General features: G+C 45.7%; 1 protein-coding gene across 4 annotated transcripts in view; it reads right to left on the bottom strand.

Annotated features, from left to right (window-relative positions):
- Positions 1–22,982, bottom strand: part of MAP2K3 (mitogen-activated protein kinase kinase 3) — a 43,146-nt gene that overhangs the window by 10,184 nt on the left and 9,980 nt on the right. The window contains exons 1-4 of one of the 4 annotated variants that reach the window (XM_054993097.1): positions 14,175–14,567; positions 4,936–4,968; positions 4,105–4,171; positions 3,356–3,404 (exon numbers count right to left, since the gene is read on the bottom strand). In XM_054993097.1, coding sequence (XP_054849072.1) covers positions 3,356–3,404; positions 4,105–4,171; positions 4,936–4,968; positions 14,175–14,190 — 165 coding nt within the window. In that variant the 5' untranslated portion in view covers positions 14,191–14,567. Of the gene's footprint in view, positions 1–3,355; positions 3,405–4,104; positions 4,172–4,935; positions 4,969–14,174; positions 14,568–22,982 lie in introns of those variants that run through there. The other 3 variants (XM_054993099.1, XM_054993095.1, XM_054993098.1) reach the window with 3 other exon arrangements.

Genomic DNA, 22,982 nt, shown 5'->3' with positions numbered 1-22,982 from the left:
TCAATGTGTAACAAGTGCCCCAATGCAAGCACTGGAGGTGGAAAGAATGAACATACCATCATTCTTTCCAAAAACTAAGCAAGTTTCCGGGCCTTAAGACAGCACAAAAGGACCATGCCTGGAAGAGTCTCAGGATCCACGGAAGATGTGGGGCTGAATAAGATTTCTTGTGGAAAGGAGGTACTGAAGATAGAACTTCACCCTTCAGGGGCTAGTAGAATTTATGAGAAATAAAGCCAATATATTTATTTACATTGTGGATGCACCACCTTTCTCACTGAGACACAAGGTGGATTACCATACAGCAACCACTGAACAATGCAAAAGATTAAAGAATTAGAGAAACAGTGAACAACAAAGGTAGTTTGTTCACAATTTCTCTAATTTTGTATATTATAAACAATGTATTATATTATAAAGATATATTAAAAACAATGTAGGAAGTGGACTACTGGGCATAAGACAAAAAAGGAAAAGCAAAAAGACGCCTAAAAGATTGTCTACAATGTCATCCTCCCCTGTGTTGGAAGGGTTGCAATGAGATAGGTTCCTTCTCTAATTGTTCGTGGGGTTGTCCACGGACAGCCACATTTTGGAAAGAAATATTAGAAGTAATAAAACAGATTACGAGTTACGATATTCCATTATCACCTTCAATTATAGTTCTAGATCAATGGAACATTCTGCAGATCCCAAAAGCTATCAGGAATCTTATAGCAATATTTTTAGTTGCAGCGAAATCTGCGATAGCTTCAGTCTAGAAACTAAAGGAAGTGCCAGCTAAAGAGATGTGGCTCTCTAAGATATGGGACCATTTCATCCTGGATAAGATTAATGATAATATCCTCAATGCTGAACGCTTTCCTGCCAGGTCTAATTTCTATGAGAAATGGTTCCCTTTTCTTGAATTTATAGACATGCATGATTTACATCCAAAAATAAGAATTGCTCAGACGTTGACTCAATTTTCTGATATTTGGTAATATTATGTATGCTTTGTTTAAAAGTTATTGTAATGTTCATATACTACAAAACTTGTAAACTATTGTTGGTTAGTTGTTGTGTTACAGTTGATGTTCATTGTTGATTTCTATTTGTTTTATGTTATAAAGCGTAATTAAAAAAAAACAAAAAGGAAAAGCAAGAGATGCCTACAATAATCTTCGCAGTCGATTACAATCCTGTTCCTCCTGGGCAGTTTATAATCCCCTTCATAAAAATGTGAGCCTGAACGTTTCTGCATTGCTCATTTTGAGGAATGACAGAAGCATGGAAGCCTTCCTGACTACCTCAGGGAGGCCATGCCACAGCCAGAGCAGCAGCTGAGTATGCAAATGTGTGGGCAAGCCACATATCTTACCCGTTTGCAGAGGGGCACCATATGGTGGCTTTGTTCGGAGGAAGTCAGGAAGATCCTGCTAACTGGCTAGCAGCAACTGAATACCATCAGAGCCAACTTAGCTTCTTCCTCTGCTTGCAGATAGCTGCTGATAGGTAGATGTGTTGGTCCGCCCTGAATCTGAAGAAGGGAGCTTTGACCCTCAAAAAGCTTATATTCTGAAAATGATTGTGGTCTCTAAGGTGCCTCTGCCTGCAGGTACTTAAACCTGGACAGGCACGAGCCCTCGGAGTGGTTCTTAGCCCCTGACTGGCAGTCTGGAGACTGCATTAGCCAGCCCTGCGAATCAGCACCCATCCACAGCGTTTATTTAAAGTGAATTTAAATTTGGTTGTTTTGTATTCTGGACATTTCACCTTTGGGGAGAAAGCAGCCTCAAAAACAACCAACTTCCTCCTTTGAATCATGCGGGATTTGGATTTTCCTGGTGCAGATCCCCATTTATTAATTTAAAATAAAGTCAGCTTGGCATTACTCATAGTCAGGGGTGCGTCGTGTGGATTGCTGAGCGGCCTGAAAGGCCTCCAAGGTCATCTTAGCAGCAAGTAAGCCACACTTTACAAAGTACTTTCAAACGAAAAAGAAGTCACCAAGGCAGCTCAGGGTTAATTGCTGCCGTATCACAGACAGGCACCCGGAGGCTGCTGAGAAGCATCTCAATTTTGGCACCCACAGAAAGTTCAAAGGCAGAAGCCTTGTTTGAACCGGAGACTTCCTAACTCTTCCTCTGCACTCGTAATACACAACAGGAAGTTAAAAGCCAGGCTTCCCCCAGTCCTAGGGAACTGGAGGCTTGCAGGGAAATAAAGTATCAACTCCTTTCAGCTTCATTTTTGGGGAGCAGCCAGCTCTGGCCCACTCGAAGGATCTATTCTTAGCACAATGGCAAGCTGTCTCCAGAGGGGCAGTAACCAGAGAACGGAGCAGCCGACACTATTTCTAGCCAGGGCTGCATGAGTGTGCAGGTGGGGGATTCCATCTCCCCCCACTGGGTCACCACATGCCCAGTGGAAATTCTGGGGGATTTTTTTCTTAAGAAAAAGGAGGAACTGGAGGGGAATAAAAATGCTACCCAGAACAACAGGAAGTGACACCGCTATCCCACTTCATGAACTCACAGCAAAGGAAAGCCAAGTGGGGGAGAGGATTTGTCATGGGGGAAAGAGCAGAAGGGTCTGGAGACATCATGCACGGAGAAGGAATGATGTGCCTCATCTCAGGCTATGGGGTTTGGGAGGGCAGGAGAGGTCTCAGACCTTTCATACCACAAACAACTTGTGTGGCTGGGGAAGGCAGGAACTGGACCTTCTTGCTAATCTTAGCACCTGCTGACTGAGGTCCAATGTGGTTAAAGCAAAATTCCCCAATCCCCCCCCCCCACCATTCTGGGGGCACTTTTGGAATTTTAGGAAGGACAGCAGGTACTGCCGCAAAGGAACAGTTGCCTCGGAGGCAGGGTTGATTGCAAAATCTTTGGCAGTTGCAAGCCAAGCATCTTCCCTCAAGGGAGGCAGCCGTTTCCAAAGGGATGCATTGCCCTCCACAGACCTGAAGGCAAAGCTTCTTGGGGGCTCTGCTGAAGCCCCTACTGCCCCCCATGAGACGGAGAAAAGCCCAAGTTGGGTCTCTTATTCGAAGAATAAGTAAGTAGACACGACAAAATTCATTGGTGGGAGCCTCAGTGTTCTTTCTAACCCAGGGATTGCCGGGTTAGAATGTCAGACTACAGATAGGTAGCCTCAGGTTCAGATCCCCTCTCCCGTACAAAACTCACTGGGGGACCTTGGGCCAGTCTCTCACACATACACACTCCCCCCACTCAAGTCACGGACTTGTTCTGAGGATAAGACAGAGGAAGAAAAAAACCATGTATGCCATATAAAAACAACGGATAATTTCTTTTAAAACCCCTACAGAGGAATAGTACCAAGGAAACAGAGAAAAAAAGCTACGTACTCTCTCACCAATGGTAATAAAAGTCCGAGAATCCAAGTTCCTTGGAGGCCTGCAAGGGTAAACACAACATTAATTCATGCCTCGATTCAAGGTCTGTCGGCCTACTACATTCCAGCAACAGCAGAGGCCGACTTAGTTTTGGTCCAGTGAGTAGTGGAGGCAACACACACACACCCCACCCCGCAAATTCATGGTTTGGAATACAGGCTACCTGAAATAACTGGGGTTCTCCTTTGGAGGAGAACAGCATCCCAGTTTGCAGAGCCAGAACCTGTCAGATCAAGCTAGGCTAAGCTTGAGAGTCAGTATGAGGTACTGACTAGTGTCGGATTAGAATCTGAGAGACCCAGATTTGAATCCCCTCTCTAACATGGACGCTCACTGGGTGACCTTGGGCCAGTCACATACTCTCAGCCTGACCAAACTCACAAGGCTGTTGTGAGGATAAAATAAGAGAGGAGAACGATGTGAGCTGCTTTAGGTCCCCACCGGCGAGAAAGGTGGATTATAAATAAAGTAAATAAATACATAAATGAATAATAAGGTTCCTGTCCCGCAGGTGAGAGGGACTTTTCCTCTCCCTTTCCAGTTCCTTTCTTGCCTCAGAAAGGGTTTTTGATAAGAGTTTTGCCCTGGCTGCTCTTCTCCTCAGACCTTTCCACATTTCCTCTCAGAGCTCCAACTTGATCTAGCCTCTTTCTTCCCTACTTTCTCTCCACATATACCACCAACCCTTCCTCAGAACTTACGTCAGGGGGACAGAAGGCTGCCTGATGACCGGTGGAATTGTAATGTTAGGAGGCCTTGGCTTCTTTACTGGAAGAAAGGACATACACACACACTTCAAGAAACCACAACAATGGCTTCACAGTTCCAACAAATGATGCACAGAATGCAACCAGGGTCCGAAGTGTTAACTGCTAGGGCCAATTTAGCTTGGGAGATGCTAGATCCATGTGAAGTGAATGCGGTTAGGCCAATCTACATGGTGGTCAAACACATAAAGCTGATTATACTGAATCAAACCATTGCGGGCAAAGGTCTTTCACATCACCTACTGCCAATGCTTTTAACAGGAGGTGCCAAGGATTGAACTTGGGACCTTCTGTGTGCCAAGCAGATGCTCTGCCACTGAGCCATGGCTGGAAGTCACCAGTCTCCTTTTCCAATTCCTCAGTCCCTTCTCCCATTCAAGGCTCACCCCTCCCATGTTCCTTGCCATAAGGGGGAGTCTTCAAAACCTGAAGAGACTGTGGTATGTCGGGCCGCTGCCAACAATATCTGGACTAGAAGATACAAATTACGCATGTCACCAGATAGTGTTCATCTAAGGGCCGTCCCAAAGGGTTCTTCCATGATATTCAAAGAACCTTCTGGAATGGCTCTGAGGAAATTGGGAGATTCAGGAGAGAAGTAGTATTTGAGGGTGGGCTATGAAGTCCAAGGATCTGCCAACCAAACTTTGGAGGCCCTAATATGAGAAAGTGACAAAGATTTTTTATTGGGAACCCAGTAAGCTGGTTTTTTGTGCAGAGACTACATCTAATTCCAGGTTCCTACATAAAGAAATACCCACTTACCTAACTTACTTTTTTTCACTGGTCTCTTGGGATCTGAAAGACAAAAGGAAAAACAGATGAGATGTGTAATGCAAAATTAAAGAGTACTGAATTCCATCCACGCCTCTACCCCGTTCCTGAACATCTTTAGCAGAGAACATCTAAAGAAAATGTGCGGTATGACAGTTTTTAAGCAAGCCAACATACTGCATACTGGTAACTCCTGGACAATATTTTCAAGGACCTATTCATTGATTAATTCCAACTGATTTTCTCCACAATTAATACACTTCAAGGTGTACAACAATAACACTCTACTGACTTGTGTCCTGAAGTTTAAGTCTTATAATCAAATCTGCTGCCAGTCTTATTATGATTGGACAAAACTGTTTCTGCACAAATAATACTTTTTTGTGTCCCAGGGCTGCATAAGTATTCCAGGACAAGAGAAAATTGTACTGCAGCACAGAATTCACCAATTGCAGCCTCCTCTCAATATAAGTTTCTAGTTCTTAAAACAAGGTTCAAAATACAACATTTCTCATACAGAGACCATAACCATTTTCAAACATGATAGAAGTTGTTCAGTCTGACAATGCCAAAATCATCTTAAAGACCTTTCATAGATTTTTCCCTTTTTATAACCATCTCTCTCTCACAAACACAAACTTACTTTGTTTATATTGTCCTGCTAGATGCTTTTTTGCCACCCCCACACGCCCCATGCAATTGAGAATAAATCCATAGAATCAAAGGGCACATATTAAAAATACACCTTTTGGCACCTACTATCCGTTTTCCAGAATTTGAAAGATCTCTTAGTATTATGTTTCTTCTTCTGGGCCATCAGAAAATTTCTAACTTGCAAAAAAAAACAAAAACCCAACACCTCATTTTGGAGGGGAGATATAAAAAGGTCCCTACAAAGGAGAGAAGCTCCTCGAAGAGGCGGAATCAGTGGAGCACGTCTTGTTCTATTGCCGTTTTTATCAGGGTATTTGTTCAAATACAATTGCTCCATTGCTTAAAAGCTTTTCAGGCTGCTCTGATGTTGATGCTTCAAAGAAGCTTCTAATGAGTGTTATCAGCAATTTACTATTAGCTGTGCAAAAAAATTTTCAGCGGCTTACAAAATCCGTCAGAATTTTAAACTTTAGTAAATGTTGACTGCAGTGTAGCAGGATTGACCTGAATTTTTTTAAAATTTGCTTTGATGTAAATTTTTCTGGTATTTCAATTGGTACTGGTCTTAGACCAAATAAATCTGAATCTGGGGGGTGGGGGGAACCCCTGTTACTCTGTTACCACTTTGCATAGATATAGAGGAGTTAGCTACTGGACTCCTTACCACTTTGTTTTCCCAGGAAATTACTGCACATCGCATCTTTGATAAAAAGCACTAGCCCCTGTATACATTTCCCAGGTAATAAAAGCCTCTCATTACATGGTTTGGCTCAAACTCAGGAGGGAGCCTTTTGCACCCAAGGACAAATCAGTCCTTCAAGCTGTGAAGGGCTTGCAAGACCTCTGACCTCCCTCCAGCGCAGTCTTAGAGCAGAACCACAAGTGACAAAAGGCACACATTGGACACTTGTCTGCTTCCCTCACGTTTTAATGGGAAATGTAGGCATCCTGGTCTCGCAGCTTGGCTCTCCGACTGCTGTCCAATGGACTTTTCAACTGTCACTTCTCCAACATTCCGCCAAGCTGCCTACATTTCCCATTAAAACTTGAGGGAAGCAGACAAGTGTCCAATCTGTGCCTTTTGTCACTTGTGGTTCTGCTCTTAGTGAGCTGTGGAGGTCCCTCTTTTGACCACTAGAGATCGCTACCTCTTTAGAGTTTCAAGCACTGCCAAAGGAAAAACATTGCCTTTTTTTGGCCAATTTGTACAAGCCTTTCATTCAAAATGCACCACCAAGGTTATGCTCGTTCAAGTCACAAAGTCTCCAAGCCTGGCACAAACTGGCAATGACTTGCCTAACAGGTGACCATGGCCACTGATGCTGCCATTCCAGAGAGGATGCCCGAGCCTCTCATAACCTGAGAACTTTGGTCTCAGGCATTCCCAGGCCATGCCACTGTCCTAAGAGAGAGGCATAAAACGCATGCTACTGGCTGGGGCCCCATGTGCTCTCAATGACTTTTACAAAGGAAAACCTAGCCTGCTAAAGTCAGGTTGGAAAAAAGTGTGAGAAACAACTAATGAAAGATCCCCCCAAATTAAGGGGAAATCTGTGAAGCTCTCCAGGATGCTGGGCACCATCGCCTCCACAGCTCCTTGCCCCTGCCACAGCTCAATTCAGGGGAGAAAAAAATCCAAAATAATAAACCCACTTCATCCACAAGCTGCAGAAACAAGGCTATAGAAGACCGCAGGTTTGAATTCCCATTCTGTAATGGAAACCTGCTGGGCGAGTGATCTTGGGCCAGCCACATGCTCCCAGCCTAATCTACCTCACAGGGTTGTAGTTGAAACAGAGATTTCTGTTTCAGCACCGGGTCACGAACCTTGCTATTTCTGCAACAAAGTGAGGATAAGATGGAGGAGAAGAGAATGATGTAAACTGTTTCAGGGGAGGGGAAGTAAATAAAAATGGGATGAGCCGAAGAACAAAAATGCTATGAGAATCCTTTTGTATAATCAGAATCTGAATCCCATTGTAGTTATGAACTGGGCTTATCTACTGCTCCTCTAGACAGATTAATACCCCATTCAGAGCAGTGAACGAAGTCATGGTATTATTATCCTAACAATACAACTGGAGAGCTGGGGTTGAGAAGAGTGGCTTATGCAAGGCCACCTGCTGAGCTCATAGCAGCAGTGGGATTCGAACCAGCAGAATGCTGATTTGCAACCCAACCACCATGCTACAGCACCACTGAATGCAAAAACGTCCTTAGAACGTTTATGTTAAAATGACAAACAAAGCCAAATACATATATTGTCGAAGGCTTTCACAGCCGGAGAATGATGGTTGCTGTGGATTTTCCGGGCTGGCATTGTAGTTCCTGACGTTTCACCAGCAGCTGTGGCTGGCATCTTCAGAGGTGTAGCCCCAAAAAGGCAGAGATCTCTCAGTGTCAAAGCCAAATACATCTCATGAAACAGAAAAACTTGCAATGCAAATGGGGTCTATTGGATCCCAACATCAGAAGAGTGCAGCTGCTTTTCATAAAATGCAAGAGGGTTACCTGTAGGTCAGAGATGCCATAAAATAAAAAGAAACCCAATGTGGCTGGAAGCCAGCAGGGATGTGGCCCTCCCATGGACTGAGAGGTTGTGTGAGCAGTCCCTGAGTCACCAGGCATGATTAACCGGCAAAGCCGGTCTGTCTAGTGTCAAGCCCAGTGGATCTTCTCCTAGCTGAGGGCGTGCAGTCTCTTCTGTGCTCCAGCAGCTCCAACAGCCAGCAAAAACCTTATCCTGCCTTCTGGCTTCATGCCAGTGAAAGAAATGCAAACCCTTTAACTTCTCATTCATTCCTCTGATCTTAAAGATCTGGAACTTTTTGGCAGGATTTAGAATGCTGCACAGGAGAGGAATGATAGTGACACACGAGTGATACTCAAGGTGGGGGGGGCGCTGAGAAGAACTAAAAGGCTGCATCAGCTGCAACAAGGTAGTAGGAAATTCACAATACTCTCTCACTCACACACACACACAAGAAAGAATTAAAAGCTTGCACTGGGGTAATTCACACCACATTCTGCATCCACAAAAGCTCAGCTCTGATCAGTGCATTAAAAGATGCAAATTGCCTACAATTTATTCTGCAATAGTCCTGTCCTTATTTTTTTTTGCATAAATTAAATTAAACACTGGTGCTTAGGGGGGATGTGGAGGCGCTATGCAGGCCCTCTGCTTACAAATCTGCTGTTTTTGCAACAAGTGCCATCTTTGGTGCCTCCTGCAAGCCCACCTAAGTGGAATACAAGTGTACTGTTCCATTCAAATGTAAGAAAGCACAGTCAGTCAAACTCTATTAACTTTGGCAGGATCCACTCTTGTTCTGGCTCCTGAATCCGCAAATGCACATTTTGAACCTTGACACAACCACCATGCGGACTAGCGCTATGCTTTAAGCCAAGCATTTTTCTCAGAGGTTCTGGAGTCTGGGGGCTAGAATGCCGCGTGACATGCCAGAGTGCATGGAAAGCACATGGCTGCATTGCACATGGGGCTCCTCACACCACAAACGTGAACCTCAACTTTGCCCATGCAGTTGCACAGTAGTGTTATTTTCTTTTCTCTGGGCCCATTGCATCACTCCAAGATGAAAGCACGGGCTGTAACTCACACTGCACTGTGATCTCCACCCTTCTGAACAAGAAGTATCTCGAAGACTCGGAACACCTCGAGCAGGGAGCATGCATGAAAATATGCACGCTTGGTGACCTGTCCCTAACCCAACAGGCTCTGCTAGAAATTCCACCTTTCCTTTCCAAGCCTATAAATGAACACTGCAGCAAGCTAGTGTGTTTTAAAGACCTGCAGTCCCCCTTTTTTATATTCCCTCCCCGCTCCCAAAAAAAACTGGAGTCCAGCTGGGTGAAGGAAAGCTATAATTAGCACAAGGATATTTACTCTCAGCAGATACTTCTCTGAATACTTACCTCTGCAAGCCAGGGATGATATACAGACGAAAACAAAACAAGAAATCTGGCTCTTCAACCCCCCAACAGAAATTGTATATTGCCAACCCCCCCCCCAATAAATCAGATTGCTAGGGGGATGGTGCTTCTCCACTTGCCTAGCCAACCAGGAAGCGCACACCATTTCAGAGCCTCTTCGCCTTTGTCCCCTCATAATGGGCTTCTAAATGCCACCGCTCACCAAAATACAAAAGGCATTTTTGTGATGCTTCACAAAACTTCTGAGCGGGCCTTGTACAAGTTACTAGTCCACAATAATAGTTTACTAGTCTGTGAGCCCAACCATACCTACTACCAGCCATTCATGATGAACAACTTTAAAAAAAACAAAAACCCTAACTCTTATGAAGCATAACCAGTTACCTGGACAAAAAATTAATTCACCAAAGGTGGCATGAAAATGGCTGCATACAAACCTTGTATCATGCCATCTACTGCTCTATTACAGAACAATTAACCAAGAATAGCCACCATCTGCATTTTGGGATTTGCCTTCATTGCTGTGCATTACTCCCTCCATATCATAAAGCATTCAAGAGGTGTGTATAAAAGAGAATATACTCTTACCACCCTTATCTGGTGGGGTTCTGCAGGCTACCAAAAAAGCTGGCATCAAGGAACCCTGAAGACAGCAGGGAGATTACATTAGGGTTTCACACAAACTGACATGCAAACAAGCTGATTCTTGCCACAGTAACATCAAGTCTAGATTACTGCAATGCACTCAATACGGGGCTGCCCTTGGACACAACCTGGAAAACTAGTGCAGAATACTGTTGCATGTTCATTAAGGTCATCTGACGTGAGTCACCACCAGTCCTTAAACAGTTAAGAGTGGATGCCAATTTGTTTCCAGACTCTAGGTTACAGAAGGGTCCCCAGGTTGGGAGGTGGGTGGGATGAAGTTTAGATCAAGATTCTTTTGCCCATGAAGATAACATTCAAGACACGTGGCTCACCTCTCTTACGTCATGCTCCTTTTTGGTTTACCTCTGGGCAACAGTGCTAGGCTCCTTCCTAGCGCTGCTTCCCCTTATTCTCCTCCCCCAAACAGAAGAGGGCATACATTTTGGTTCTGCCCAAAGGTCAGAATCTGGAATCTCACTCAAGAGAGACACATGACCTCACTTATCCACTGTACATACAATACTGTTACTGTGCTAAAAAAACTCAGCATGCAGTCAGACAGATTTTGGTTTCCAAGGATGCAAGTGGGGGAGAGATATTCATTAATTTTGGGGACAAGGATTGGGGCGGGGGAGATGCATTAAAAAAAAAACACCTCAAAATCACTGCAGAAGCACAGAATCTGTGGAGCAGATGGTGCAGGGAACCAGGGCCTTTCTGGTGGGAGCACAGTTTTTAGTTTTCCTTCTTGAGACAGGTCTAATTGGTGCCCTCTCATTTTCCTCATTGCCCAATATTAAACAACTTTTTGGAAAGAGAGGTGAGCATGGTGGGGCATGTAGTGATCTGCAGTTCCTGGTTATTCCAGGCCTTGAGAAATTTTCTTTGGTTCTAAGAGTCAGCCCAAAATTCTAGGAACCACTCTTTTTTTCCAGCCTCCAGGATTTTTTATTTTAATAACCACATTTTTCTAATTATTGCTTGCACAAAGCCTAACCCTAAACTCTTCAGTTTCTCAAAACTTTATTAACCTGTGACAAAATTATTGTAGTATATAAGAGTTACCATGTTTATCATCCCACAACAAAAAGATAACATCTAACTCTAACCTAACTTCTCCAGTTTCTCATAACTTTATTATTGCTTTAAAAAGCTCTGTTTAATTGAGTACTGGAGCCAGTCTAGAAAGCAACTGGTTAAGAAATGAAGCCATCCATCATGGTGTAGTTAACATTAAAAAACAATGACTAGAACTTCATGCACCTATATTTCTATGTCATATAGCAAAACATATTCTGATGGGGAATGAGAACCTTGTAGTTCTCCTGATGATCACTGAGAGAGACTACAACAAAATCATTGCTGAAACTACTAAGCATCGCAATGAAATTTCTAGGCGTCATGGCAACCTGGCACCTGGGATTTGTCAAGTCCTGTATAATTTAATAAAATTTTTAAATGTATGTGGTGTTTCTTTATCGTTGTTACTTTAGCCAACTCAAATGCTTAGGTAGAAAGGCAAGTCAGAAATACTTCCAGATAGAATGATTTGACCTCTGATGTGTTTTTGAGATGGCCTGCAGAAAGCAAAATACCTACTTTATCAGAACTAAGTCAAAGCCTCTCTCAAACTTAAAAGGTAGGTAAAGGTATTCCCTGTGCAAGTACCAAGTCATTATTGACCCATGGGGGGAATCACGACGTTACTGACCTTGGAAGGATGGAAGGCTGAGAGCAGAACCACAAGTGACAAAAGGCACAGATTGGACACTTGTCAGCTTCCCTCAAGTTTTGATGGGAAATGTAGGCATCCTGGTCTCGCAGCTTCGCTCTCTGACTGCTGTCCAATGGACTTTTCAACTGTCACTTGTCCAACATTCCGCCAAGCTGCCTACATTTCCCATTAAAACTTGAGGGAAGCTGACAAGTGTCCAATCTGTGCCTTTGTCACTTGTGGTTCTGCTCTCAGTCAACCTTGAGCTGGCTATTGGAACCCGGCTTCCGCCAGGATCGAACTCAGGTTGTGAGCAGAGCTTGGTCTGCAGTACTGCAGCTTACCACTCTGCGCCACGGGGCTCCCTCTCTCAAACTTACCCCAGGTTTTACCAAACAGAGCCCTGCAAGGATCAACACTGCGCTAACTGCAAACTTATCTCCCAGATAATTTGCACTGGGGACGGGGGCATATATAACGGGAAGCCTACCATAGCTATCAAAATAACTAGTTATAGCACTGGAATGGGGAGGGTCAGATGGAGTTTAGCGGAAGAGGCCCTAGAGCAGGTGCCGATCTTGAATTACTACTGTTCTTGAAGCACAAGAAACATCAGAGGGTACATTAGATCTGCCTCCTAAAGTTCCTTATTATTGCAGTCATGAAGAGTGTAATATCAGCGAGCATTCCATCCCCAATACCACAACTGTGAGTCAGTGTAATGTCTACCTCGCAATGGTGTCGCAACAGTGCACACAAAGCATTCCAAATACCTGGGGACAGACGTTTTGCAAATGCTGAAATTATCCATTATCCCCCGTTTTCCAGGCCAACTGCAGGCAACGTCTGGAGATCTAGCGCATCCTGGCAAAAATTTCTAGATATGAGACTTTTGCATGCATGTTTTTTTACATCAATGTGTGGGGGCGCAGGACCACCAAAGGCATTTGCAATTCACCACTCAGGCAGTCTCTACAAATCCAGAGTTCTGGAAACATTCTGAAATGCCCATGTGCAATCATGGCAAGGAAACAAGGAACCCTCAGAAACTCCACCCCAGATACCAGAGATTCTTGCCTTGGGCACCAATCCTGCAGGCATGCAGGAATCCAGCACCCTGAACTCCCAGAGACAATGCAGCCTTTTCTCGGGCCACGCTGCCAAGCCAGACTCTCCCCTCACCCTACACACACACACACAAACTTCGCAACTCGTATGCAAAGCACAGTCCACATATTTTGGCACCCTCAATCTGGGCCCGTTTTTGTAATTTCACTCAATGAATTCCATCAAGCAGGCACAGTGTGCATTTGGACGTGTTTCGGAAGCGTCTGTCTTGGGCCATGTCACAAACTAAGGAGTGCTATTCGGAACGCACGGGGCGTTCTGCCTTCACAATGGGCCATCGTAACTGGGACACACACCGAAGGCAGTGCATGTCCAAATGGGGAGGGGGAGATCCGATTTCACCCAGGACGGACGGCTGCGGCTGGGCTCATTTTTTTAAATCGGGGGGGGGGGGCAGTTTGCTGCTTGGTTGGAATTGCAGACAGTGCAAAATTGCAATCCACCGAGGGGGGCCCCCTAAAAGTTTCTAGCGCGCTGCCCGATCCTCAAAGCCCTGCAGACCAAATGTTTGCAGAAGTTGGGAGCGTGAGTGGAGTGGAAGGGGGGGGGGGTCGAAGCAGAGACGCCAAGTCAGCTTGTCAAGAGTCTCCAGGGCCTGTCCGAAAAACAGCAGCTGCAGAAACACCCCCTGGAAAACGCTACCTGTCACTGCCAAGCGACAGTCCGATCTTGCAGGGCGCCCCACCTCCCATGCAGACTGCGGGGGGGGGGGGGAGAGAATCGGTGGCTTTGTCGGGTCAACGCGACATGCTTTGAATTATAACGCACTGGAACACAAAAAAAGAGCTTGAGCGAAGGAAAACTCTTGCACACCTCCTGGAACCAACCCCCCCCCCGCAAAACTTTTTCTGCACGCTCACAGTGCACCGCCGGGATAGCATTTCAATTACCACCCCCCCCCCCCTCCCCAGCCCCGCTCCACTCAACCACTATTCCTCCTGCAAGTTTGTTGCAAAGTTCCCTTTTAAAAATAGCTCAAACGGGCTGTTTGCATGAAGGGAGGGGAGAGAACGTGCAATTCCGCAGAACATTTTTTAAAAAAAATCTTAGGAGACCCGCATCTGAATTGCAAACGAGCATATAGCTGGAGGATATTTTTAAAAAAAATTAAGAGAAAGAATTGCAACATAGCTACCTTGTTTTCTGTCCATGGTGATTTCCCAGAAGCGAGAGAACACTGAAGGGCACGCCTCGGAAGGCTGAGTTTTTGCCCCCCCCCTCCTTTTCCTTGCAAAAAAAGGGAAAGAAAATTCGCTGCAAAGCTGCGGCTGGAGTCGGAACGCACGGGCCAGACTGGTGCGGACTAGAACCTCCACACGCTTTTTTGGAAGACCCGCAGCAAAACAAAAAAGAAAGGGGGAGGGTGCAAATATTCCGGATTTTCCCGGAGCTCGAGAGGAGAGGAAGCAAAAAAGAAAGAGGGAAGGAAAGAAAGGAGTGGGGGGCGAGAGGCAGCCCTTCTCTCCACGCTACTCAAAGCGCTGCACGGCAGCTGAGGTTGCCCGAGTCCGCTTGCTCGGATTACACATGAAACGCGGCACGGTTGTAAAAAAGCTGTAGGCGGTGACGTCAAACAGGAAACTGGAGCGGAGCCAAAGGGGGAGTTCCCGGGGTGGGGAAGGAAGGAGGAAGCCCCTCCCACTTCGGGGCGGGGTCAAGCAAAGGGGGCCACCCCCAGCCACCGAACAACTAGCCTGATGAGAGAGCCCCTGCCGTGGTGGCAGCTTTGTGCAAGAGGAGATGGGTGTTATTCATAGCTCCCCCCCCCCCAACACACACACGCAACTTGCAATTTTTGGATGCACAATAGCATCTTTAAAGCCTGGAAACATTCTATTCCAGCAAACTTGGGTGGGAATTTTGGCCCGCTTCTGCAAATGCAGCTTTAAAGTTGGGCAAGGTTTTGTTCCAGCAAAAATGGATTTGAGCCTGGGTCTTTGGAAGTCGTTTCAGGTGAGTAGACCTGTTGGTCTGCAGTCGAAGAGGCAGCGCCAGGTCCAATAGCACCATAAAGAGCAGTTGGTCTTTAAGGTGCTATTGGACCCGGATCTGGTTCTTTGGATGCACTTAGAAAACTGGCAAAATTTTACTCCGAGGTCAACTTTTGGGGGCTAAGGCCCAGTTCCTGTGACTGAGTGCACATAATGTGAAAACAACAGGTCTGTAAGGACACGTTCAATGAGTGTAATGAAGTAGGCTCTAGCCAAGGAAAGTTTGTGCAGGAATCTTTTTTTTCAAAAAGGTGCTGCTAAACTCTTGTTTATTTTTGCTGCAACAGGCTTACAGAATTTTTTATTGTTGACGATAATTATACAAAATGCAAAGAACAAAAATTAAGACGTTACTCAACAAAACCTAACAAGATCTTCAAGGAAACATCCACTCAAATTAGCAGCAACATGAAATGGCATATTCTGGAAGCCAGAACTGGAAAGTTACAAACAGATTGCTAATTTTATCTTGAAATCGAGTTTCAGTGGGCAGACCATGAATTAAGTAAATAAATATAGGTGACATGATGGCAGATATGAAATCGACATATGGAACTGGGGGGGGGGTACTTTCTCTTATCTGAACTCCCCACACAGTAGGTTGCCACCTCTGGGAAATTCCTGGAGATTTGGGGGTGGAGCTTGGGAAGGGTGGTTTTCGGGGGAGGGGCTCGGCAGGGATATGGTTCCATAGAGGTCACCCTCTGAGGCTGCCATTTACACTAGGGAAACGGATCACTTGTCATTCTGGAAGAAGTCAAGCCATCACCTGGAGGTTGGCAGACCAGCCATGGGAGAGGCCAGGGGAAAATTTACAAAACACCTCAAACTGATAGGCAGTGGGAAACATTTTAAAAATAAAAACATTTCATGTCTATAGCCATATGATCTAGTTGTCAAATTAAGAGTGTTGGAGAGAAATGGACATTAACGGACATTCTGAGGAGAATGGAGGCAGCAGAGTCAATGGTACCACTTCACTCTGCCAGGACAGACCACGTTTTGGAATCCTTCAATGCTTTCAACCTCCCCACAAATAAAAAACATCCAAAAGAGGGGATAGGAACCTCTCTCCCTGATGTGCTAGCTTTCTTCTTGCAGAGAGGTCTTTTCACAAACACATATTCAGTGCGGAAATCCCACTATCTGCAGACTGAAGCAGGGCCCTCGATCCTGTCCCCTCATTCTCCTGCATATGGAAACCTGAACTCAGAGTTTGTGGCAGTCAAGGGCACCAAACGTGGCAACCTCTCTGGAATTTACCACTGTTTTGACAAAGTCACAGTAAAGATTGCTATTCCAAGTGCCTTGAACATTGCAAGCACGAACTATAATATTCTTTCCCTGACATCTCATTCTCCTACATGTCTGATCTAGGCCCGAGGACCCTGAGGAATATCAGAAGCCACACAAACTTGGGTTGCCGACCTACAGGTGGAGCCTGGAGATTTCCCAGAATTACAACTGATCTCCAGAGATCAGTTCCACTGGAGAAAAAGGCTGTTTTGAAAGGGGGATTCTGTGGCATCACAACCCTCTGCAGTTCCTCCCCCCTCCCCAAACCCCACTTTAAGCTCTACCCCAAAATCTCCAGAACCGGAGTTGACATTGTTCACCACAAATGGTCAACCTTGTATTGTCACCTGTGAAGCAGGAATGTGCTGTTATTTTTATTTTTTTATTTTTATTGTTATTATTTTGTACACATCCTACCCTGCAGAAGTCCTTACAACAACCCTGTAAAGTAGGCCACTTCCACAATAATGTAAGACAAAGGGACAGAGAGGCCACCTAGCAAGCCTGCATCCAAGGTGGGCTCGTCAGTGTTTTAAATAAACAAACATCAATCTAACCATCTGCAATTTAGCCCTATACCACCCAAGGAGGATCCGATGTTTTAAAGTCTGCACTGCACATTATCAAGAGGAAACTGACACCAGGAATAATCAAGAATGGTCCCCACCCCCTTTCCAAAAACAAGAGCACACAGCACACATGGAGATGATATTTTGTGTTTAAACTGTAGCTATGGAACTTCTTCTGGAGGGGGATTTTCCTTGGGGCTGTACAACACACCTCCACAGCTGACGCCAGTGAGAAAGCCCAGCCCCACCTCCTCAACGCAACCTGCGTCAGGAGTGAAACCGGAGCCCTCTCGGAACGGGAGTAAGCCAGCTGCCAGCAGTGGAGCGGAATGGCACGCATGGATTCGGGGAAGAGGGGACATGAGAGGCAGTGGAAGATACAACAGGCTTGTCTGAAGTTAGATGGGGGGTAACAAGTCATGCAGGATTTCAGTTACAAGGAGGAGCAGATGTTGGGAGAACTCCAACTTGCCGACACTGTGTGATTCGCAGGAGGATCACAGCGTGCGAGTGTGTGTGAGGGTCATGTTTAGTTTCTTCTCGAGGCTGACAACACAATCCAGTCTGCTTGCTTCCAAACCAGCATCACCACAACAAACACACACAGAGAGAACTCTGGTTCAGTTACAACACCAAGGGATCCCTCCAGAACTACAACACAAAGTGTGCAGCAACTTGGACAGCCAGGAACAAAAGCATTTATTGGGATAATAATATCATTTAAAAGTTAGGCAAATGCTAAAGACCAAATTAAACATTTCAGTCCTTGACACAGTATGTTCCTCGGATTTCATAGTGCTCACCCCCCCACCAAAGTCACCTCCTATGTGAAGACATTGCACATTTCCTTGTGGAAAAGGCAGCACCAATTTCTCAGGCTAAACTAATTTCTCAGGGCTATAGTCTCCATGTCCAGGGAGAGTATACCTCCCAAACCAGGTGGCTCTGGAGACTTTCTAAAGGCATCTACTGGCTGAGCCTTGGCCTGATCCAGCAAAACATTCAGGTTTCTTGGGCAGCTGTGAAAAAGACAGACTCTGCAGAGGAAAAAGGGAGTGGCTGAAAGGATAACCTCATGACCCATTCCGGTCCTGTGGGCTGCGATTGGCCACAAAGCAAAGAGAGAAGGGGCTGAGCGGGAGAGCAACTGCACCAAATTAGTGTTGGCTGCACTGGCTGGAAATTGTGCCTTGAAGAATGCCTGATGTGTGAGGCCTGATGTGCAAGTCCCCTGGGTGTGAGTTCCCACTCAACGCGTGGTTGCCTCGCAGAAGCTGCATGGGCACCTGTCACGGTGCTTACCTTCCTTACCAATGAGTTTTGCATGGACAGGCCACAGATGTTACCTGTTGTTCCACATTAACACTCCCCCCCCCCACAGTGCGCAAGTTTCTCTGCAGACTGGGATTTCACTTCATGTGTGCCCATGAAAGCCGCAATCAAACCTTTTCTCTTAAAGGTGCCACCAAGATGATGACGACAGATCCAGAAGAGTTAGCCATGTTAGTCTGCAGTTGCAAAATAGTAAAGAGTCCAGTAGCACCTTTAAGACTAACCGCCTATATTGTGGCATAAGGTTTCGAGAGCCACAGCTCTCTTCATCAGATGCATCTGACGAACAGAGCTGTGGTTCTCGAAAGTTTATGCTACCAATAAGTTGGTTAGTCTTAAAGGTGCTACTGGACTCTTTACGACGACCATGATGACGACGATGAGTTTATATACCAGCTTTCTGGACAGATTAGTGCCACACTCAGAGCGGTGAACAAAGCCAGTGCTGTTATTATCCACTATGCTACAGCAGTTCTCCCTTTCTGAGGTTCCTTCCTCCCTGCAACAGACAAACCCCATTGGAAATTTTGTGCCCACAGAAGACTCATCACCCCACATTGGCAGGCTAAATGGAAGCAGAATCATCTCGCTTCAGATTCAAACCAAATTTCCTTCCTAGCACTTACAAAAACTCCATGTTGGCTTACGGCTCTTTACAAGCCTTCCTATGAGATGCATTTCTTCATGGCAAAAAATGTGCAGCTATTTATTGCAGAAGGTGAGAATCAGCAGGTCTGTTCTCCCAGAGGGCTCCTCTGACAGGTTCACGGTAGAGGAAATTCTGCCAACTGAAGCTGCCTTATGCCGAATCGGCGCATCAGTCCATCAAGATCAGTCTTGTGTATTCAGACCGGCAGCTGCTCTCCAGGGACTCAGGCAGAGGTTTTCCATATTGCCTACTGTCTGGTCCTTTTAGCTGGATGCCAGAAAGCTTACTTGGAAGGTTCTACATGCCAAGAAGATGCTCTACCACTGAGCCACAGTCTCTCCCAGCACCGAAGCACAGCAAGCTGTCACTCCTGGCAGATTTTTAAAAGGGAGAAGCAGCATCGGCCAGAATGTCCGGGGATCCCTCGTCTAGTTCTTCCCAGCAGCAGAAAAAAAGGTGCACTGGACCTACCTCCTCTAGCAGAAAGCCACCTAACTCTCCTCCCCTAATACAGTGTCAAAATCCACCATTTAGTTTTCTTCTGACCTCACCTTGGTGAGCACTTGATGAAAGTTAAATTCAAGTTTCAGTGCAGCTGGAGAAACTAGTTTTAGTCCCCCCCCCCCCCCACACACAACCTTCTTATGAGTCATCCTAAGACGAATCAGGCATCCACTTGCTTCAACTTCAGCAAAGGAGAGAGAAGTATATGTCACCCTTGAAATATCCCCCTCCCCCATTACATTATTTTAAATTAGACCATTTTCAGAGAAGCTTTGAAAAGTTCGAGGCTGGGGTAACCACAAAATTCTTGGGTTATGAGCCTGCAAGCCCCTGCCTAATTGAATCCAGATGGGTCAAGCAGAGAGAAATTGTCACATGTAACTGAGGCCCTGAGGTTTGCAAAGGAAAGCTGAGTGGATGTCAACCACTTTCCCCCCAAGTCTGACTCCATCAACATTTCTGCTGATCAAGTTTTTGGGACTGTGATCTCAGAAACCCCAAGCAAATATTTCCAGGGGGATGGCGTCGAAGCTTGGGTGCTGGAGAACTGAGCTCATGTCAGGATTTTCAGCAGAAACAAATGGTACAGCCCTTTCTGGACAGGCGGGCGGGTGGGAGATGCATGTCTGGGACGGTTCAATATCTGAATGCTTCCCTTCCCCACCACATAAAAGCTCTACACATCGGGGACAGGGAGAAGCACTGCAGAGGGAAGACGGATTTGAACTGCTCTCCCTGGCATGCTAAGCGTTTTTCCTAATGCACAATATATACAGCCTGCATTGGTGCAGTCCAGGAACAATTTACCGCTTGTATCTGCTGAATATGTCAGACTTTATCAGGATTGCATGTCTCTTTATTTAATTATTTATTGGATATTTATTGAATTATTGAATGGTATATTTATTATGAAATATTTATCAGCACTTTAGCACTTGGTATTATGCACTGAACTTCATAAAAATCACAAAAAAAACTTTATAAACATTCACAAAATTTACATATGATTATTCCTGTAGACTGTCGAGGTTTTTCCTTCTATTGTGTAGCATTTACTCAGAGGAGCCCCCTGTTGTTGGAATATGTAAGACTGGCTGTCAAGAGCCAGTTTGGTGTAGCGGTTAAGAGCGCGGGACTTCAATCTGGAGAGCTGGGTTTGATTCCCCACTCCTCCACTTGAAGCCAGCTGGGTGACCTTGGGTCAGTCACAGCTTCTCAGAGCTCTCTCAGCCCCACCCACCTCACAGGGTGTTTTGTTGTGGGGATAATAATGACATACTTTGTAAACCGCTCTGAGTGGGCACTAAGTTGTCCTGAAGGGTGGTATATAAATCAAATGTTGTTGTTGTTAAGAGCTGGAGCAAAGTTCTAGAACCCAAGACCAACCTCACCTTTCCACCCCTCCCCTCAGAAGGAAAAAGTGCCAGTGTCTAGTCCTCATGTCTGCAGTGACAACACAGAAAAGCAGGGCAGGAAACCAAGGAAATGCTGAGTTGGCCTTTGGAAAAGTAGACGTAGGGTGACAGTGTTCTCGGTCAAACTTCTGACACCTCCTCTACAGCAGCCAGAAGCAGCAGAATTCTGCCCCAAACATACATATTTCCCACCCCCTGCGTGTCAGTTTATGCTGTCTCAGCATTTGGGCTACCTTGATACCTAATATAGCTTCTGCATGGAGAAAAGTAAAACAGGGAGACAGAAGTGATGCTTTGAGCAGAAAAGGAAATGGAAATCCAAGATCACCGTACAATGAAAAAAAAACTCAGAGGAATGAAAATGCAACTGGGTGCATATGTGCACTTTGAGTCTGACATGCTCACTTTCTACATGCAAAGAACGTTGCGCAGGATGAGGAGTATTCAAAAGGTGCAGCTCTCCCATTTGTCATCTGAGGGGGGTAAAGTTTGGGGAAGGAATGTGGAGCGAACATGGGCTTGATCCAAATCCTCTGCACTTGCACTCTGCAAAATGGGCACCCTGATCTTTAGCTGGCACAGCGGCCCATCTCCCTTAAGAGTTCAGCCAGCACACTCACTTCTGAAAGGGAAGAGAGTCTCAGAACTGGGCACAAGTGATAGCAACTGGAAATCAGGCAGCAATGACTCAGCGCCAGACAGAGAGGCTGGCAGCTCGCCAGAGAAAGTCATGCCCATAGTTGTAGGACAAGAGCCTTTAGAGCCTCCTCTATGCCTACACTGGGGAGGGAGGAAAGATTTTCCTGCCATAGTAAGAGGGTTAGCCCGTTTTCCTTTACCTACAAACATGAGAAGAGCCCTGCTGGATCAATCTGAAAGGCCCTTTGAGTCCAGCATCCTGGTTCACCACACTAGTTCTGGGAAGCAAGGTGGAAAGCCTCACGGAGAGGGACAAACAAATATAGACTGCCTCTGAAATTCAGGTTCTACTTAGCAGTCACATCCGAGCCACTTCTGCTGCACTGAAGTATCTAAATCTGCTTCTAAAGCCAGCTGCGCCAGTCACCCCCACCCCACTCTGGGACAGTGAATGCTATACAAGGGTCACTTAAAAAGAAACATTTCCAGTCTATTCCCAATCAATTTCATTGGTTAGCAGAGAATGCTAGTACCATGGAACACACACATTGTATAATACTCCACGGCTTAACAAAGTCAGTCTCATCTTCTCGGACAGCAACAACTTTTCAAGGCCAGATTTCACGTCTGATCCTTTTAGTGGACAGTGCCGGGGATTGAACCTAGGACCTTCTGCATGAAAAGCAGGCATCCTGCCACTAAAGCAAGGACCCACTCTGATTTCTTAGCACCACACACTATTTTATTAAATCTTTAACGTAGTCAATGAAATACAGGCTCTAGTACAGGGCAGAAACAACCAGGAGATAACTAAATGAAAGGACACCTTCCAGGTGAAGGAAATGGAATATTTGCACATTAGGGATGCAAAACATGGAACGCTTAATCAAGAGGATATACATGTACACACACACAGGACGGGGGGTGGACACATGCACCACAGAGGGTACAACTTAGCCTGAAATGTGGTGGCTAGTTCTGGATTTGGGGCTTTAAAAACCCTGGCTAACCCCCCGCCCCCAGCTATACACATGTATAAAGCCCCTTTCCTAACTTTACTTGAACCATTAGGGGGCTTTCCCAGAGCTACGTGGAAATGAGGCTTTGCCGACTATTCCCCCACCCCACCCATATGAACCCATGACTAAGCCATCATTCTATTCAATGGAAACAAAAAATTCTCCCTAAACAGACTAGTCCCTATGGTCCACTCCAGAAAGGCCAAGCTTGTGAATCTGCCCTGCCAAGCAAAAGTGGTGCATGAGAACACCTAAGCCGCCCCTTGCTAAATTGTGCCTCTAGGGGGCAGCGCAGTGCCCCTCCTCTCCTTCCTGATGTCCCTCATTCCACAGGTCTGCCTCCATGCTACATGAATACATAACACTGCCTTAGACTGAATTGGTAGCAGTAATGGATGGTATACAAAGGGCAGGGACTTAGGCTGAGAGAATGTGACAGGCCCAGTGTCATCCAGCAAGCTCCCCTGGCAAGACTGGAACCCGGGTCTGGCAGATCCTAGTCCAACACTCTAACCACAACGTCACACTG

The sequence above is a fragment of the Eublepharis macularius genome, chromosome 12, assembly GCF_028583425.1.
Source record: "Eublepharis macularius isolate TG4126 chromosome 12, MPM_Emac_v1.0, whole genome shotgun sequence".
NCBI classification, from domain to species: Eukaryota; Metazoa; Chordata; class Lepidosauria; order Squamata; family Eublepharidae; genus Eublepharis; species Eublepharis macularius.
This window is presented reverse-complemented; position numbering and strand designations above follow the sequence as displayed.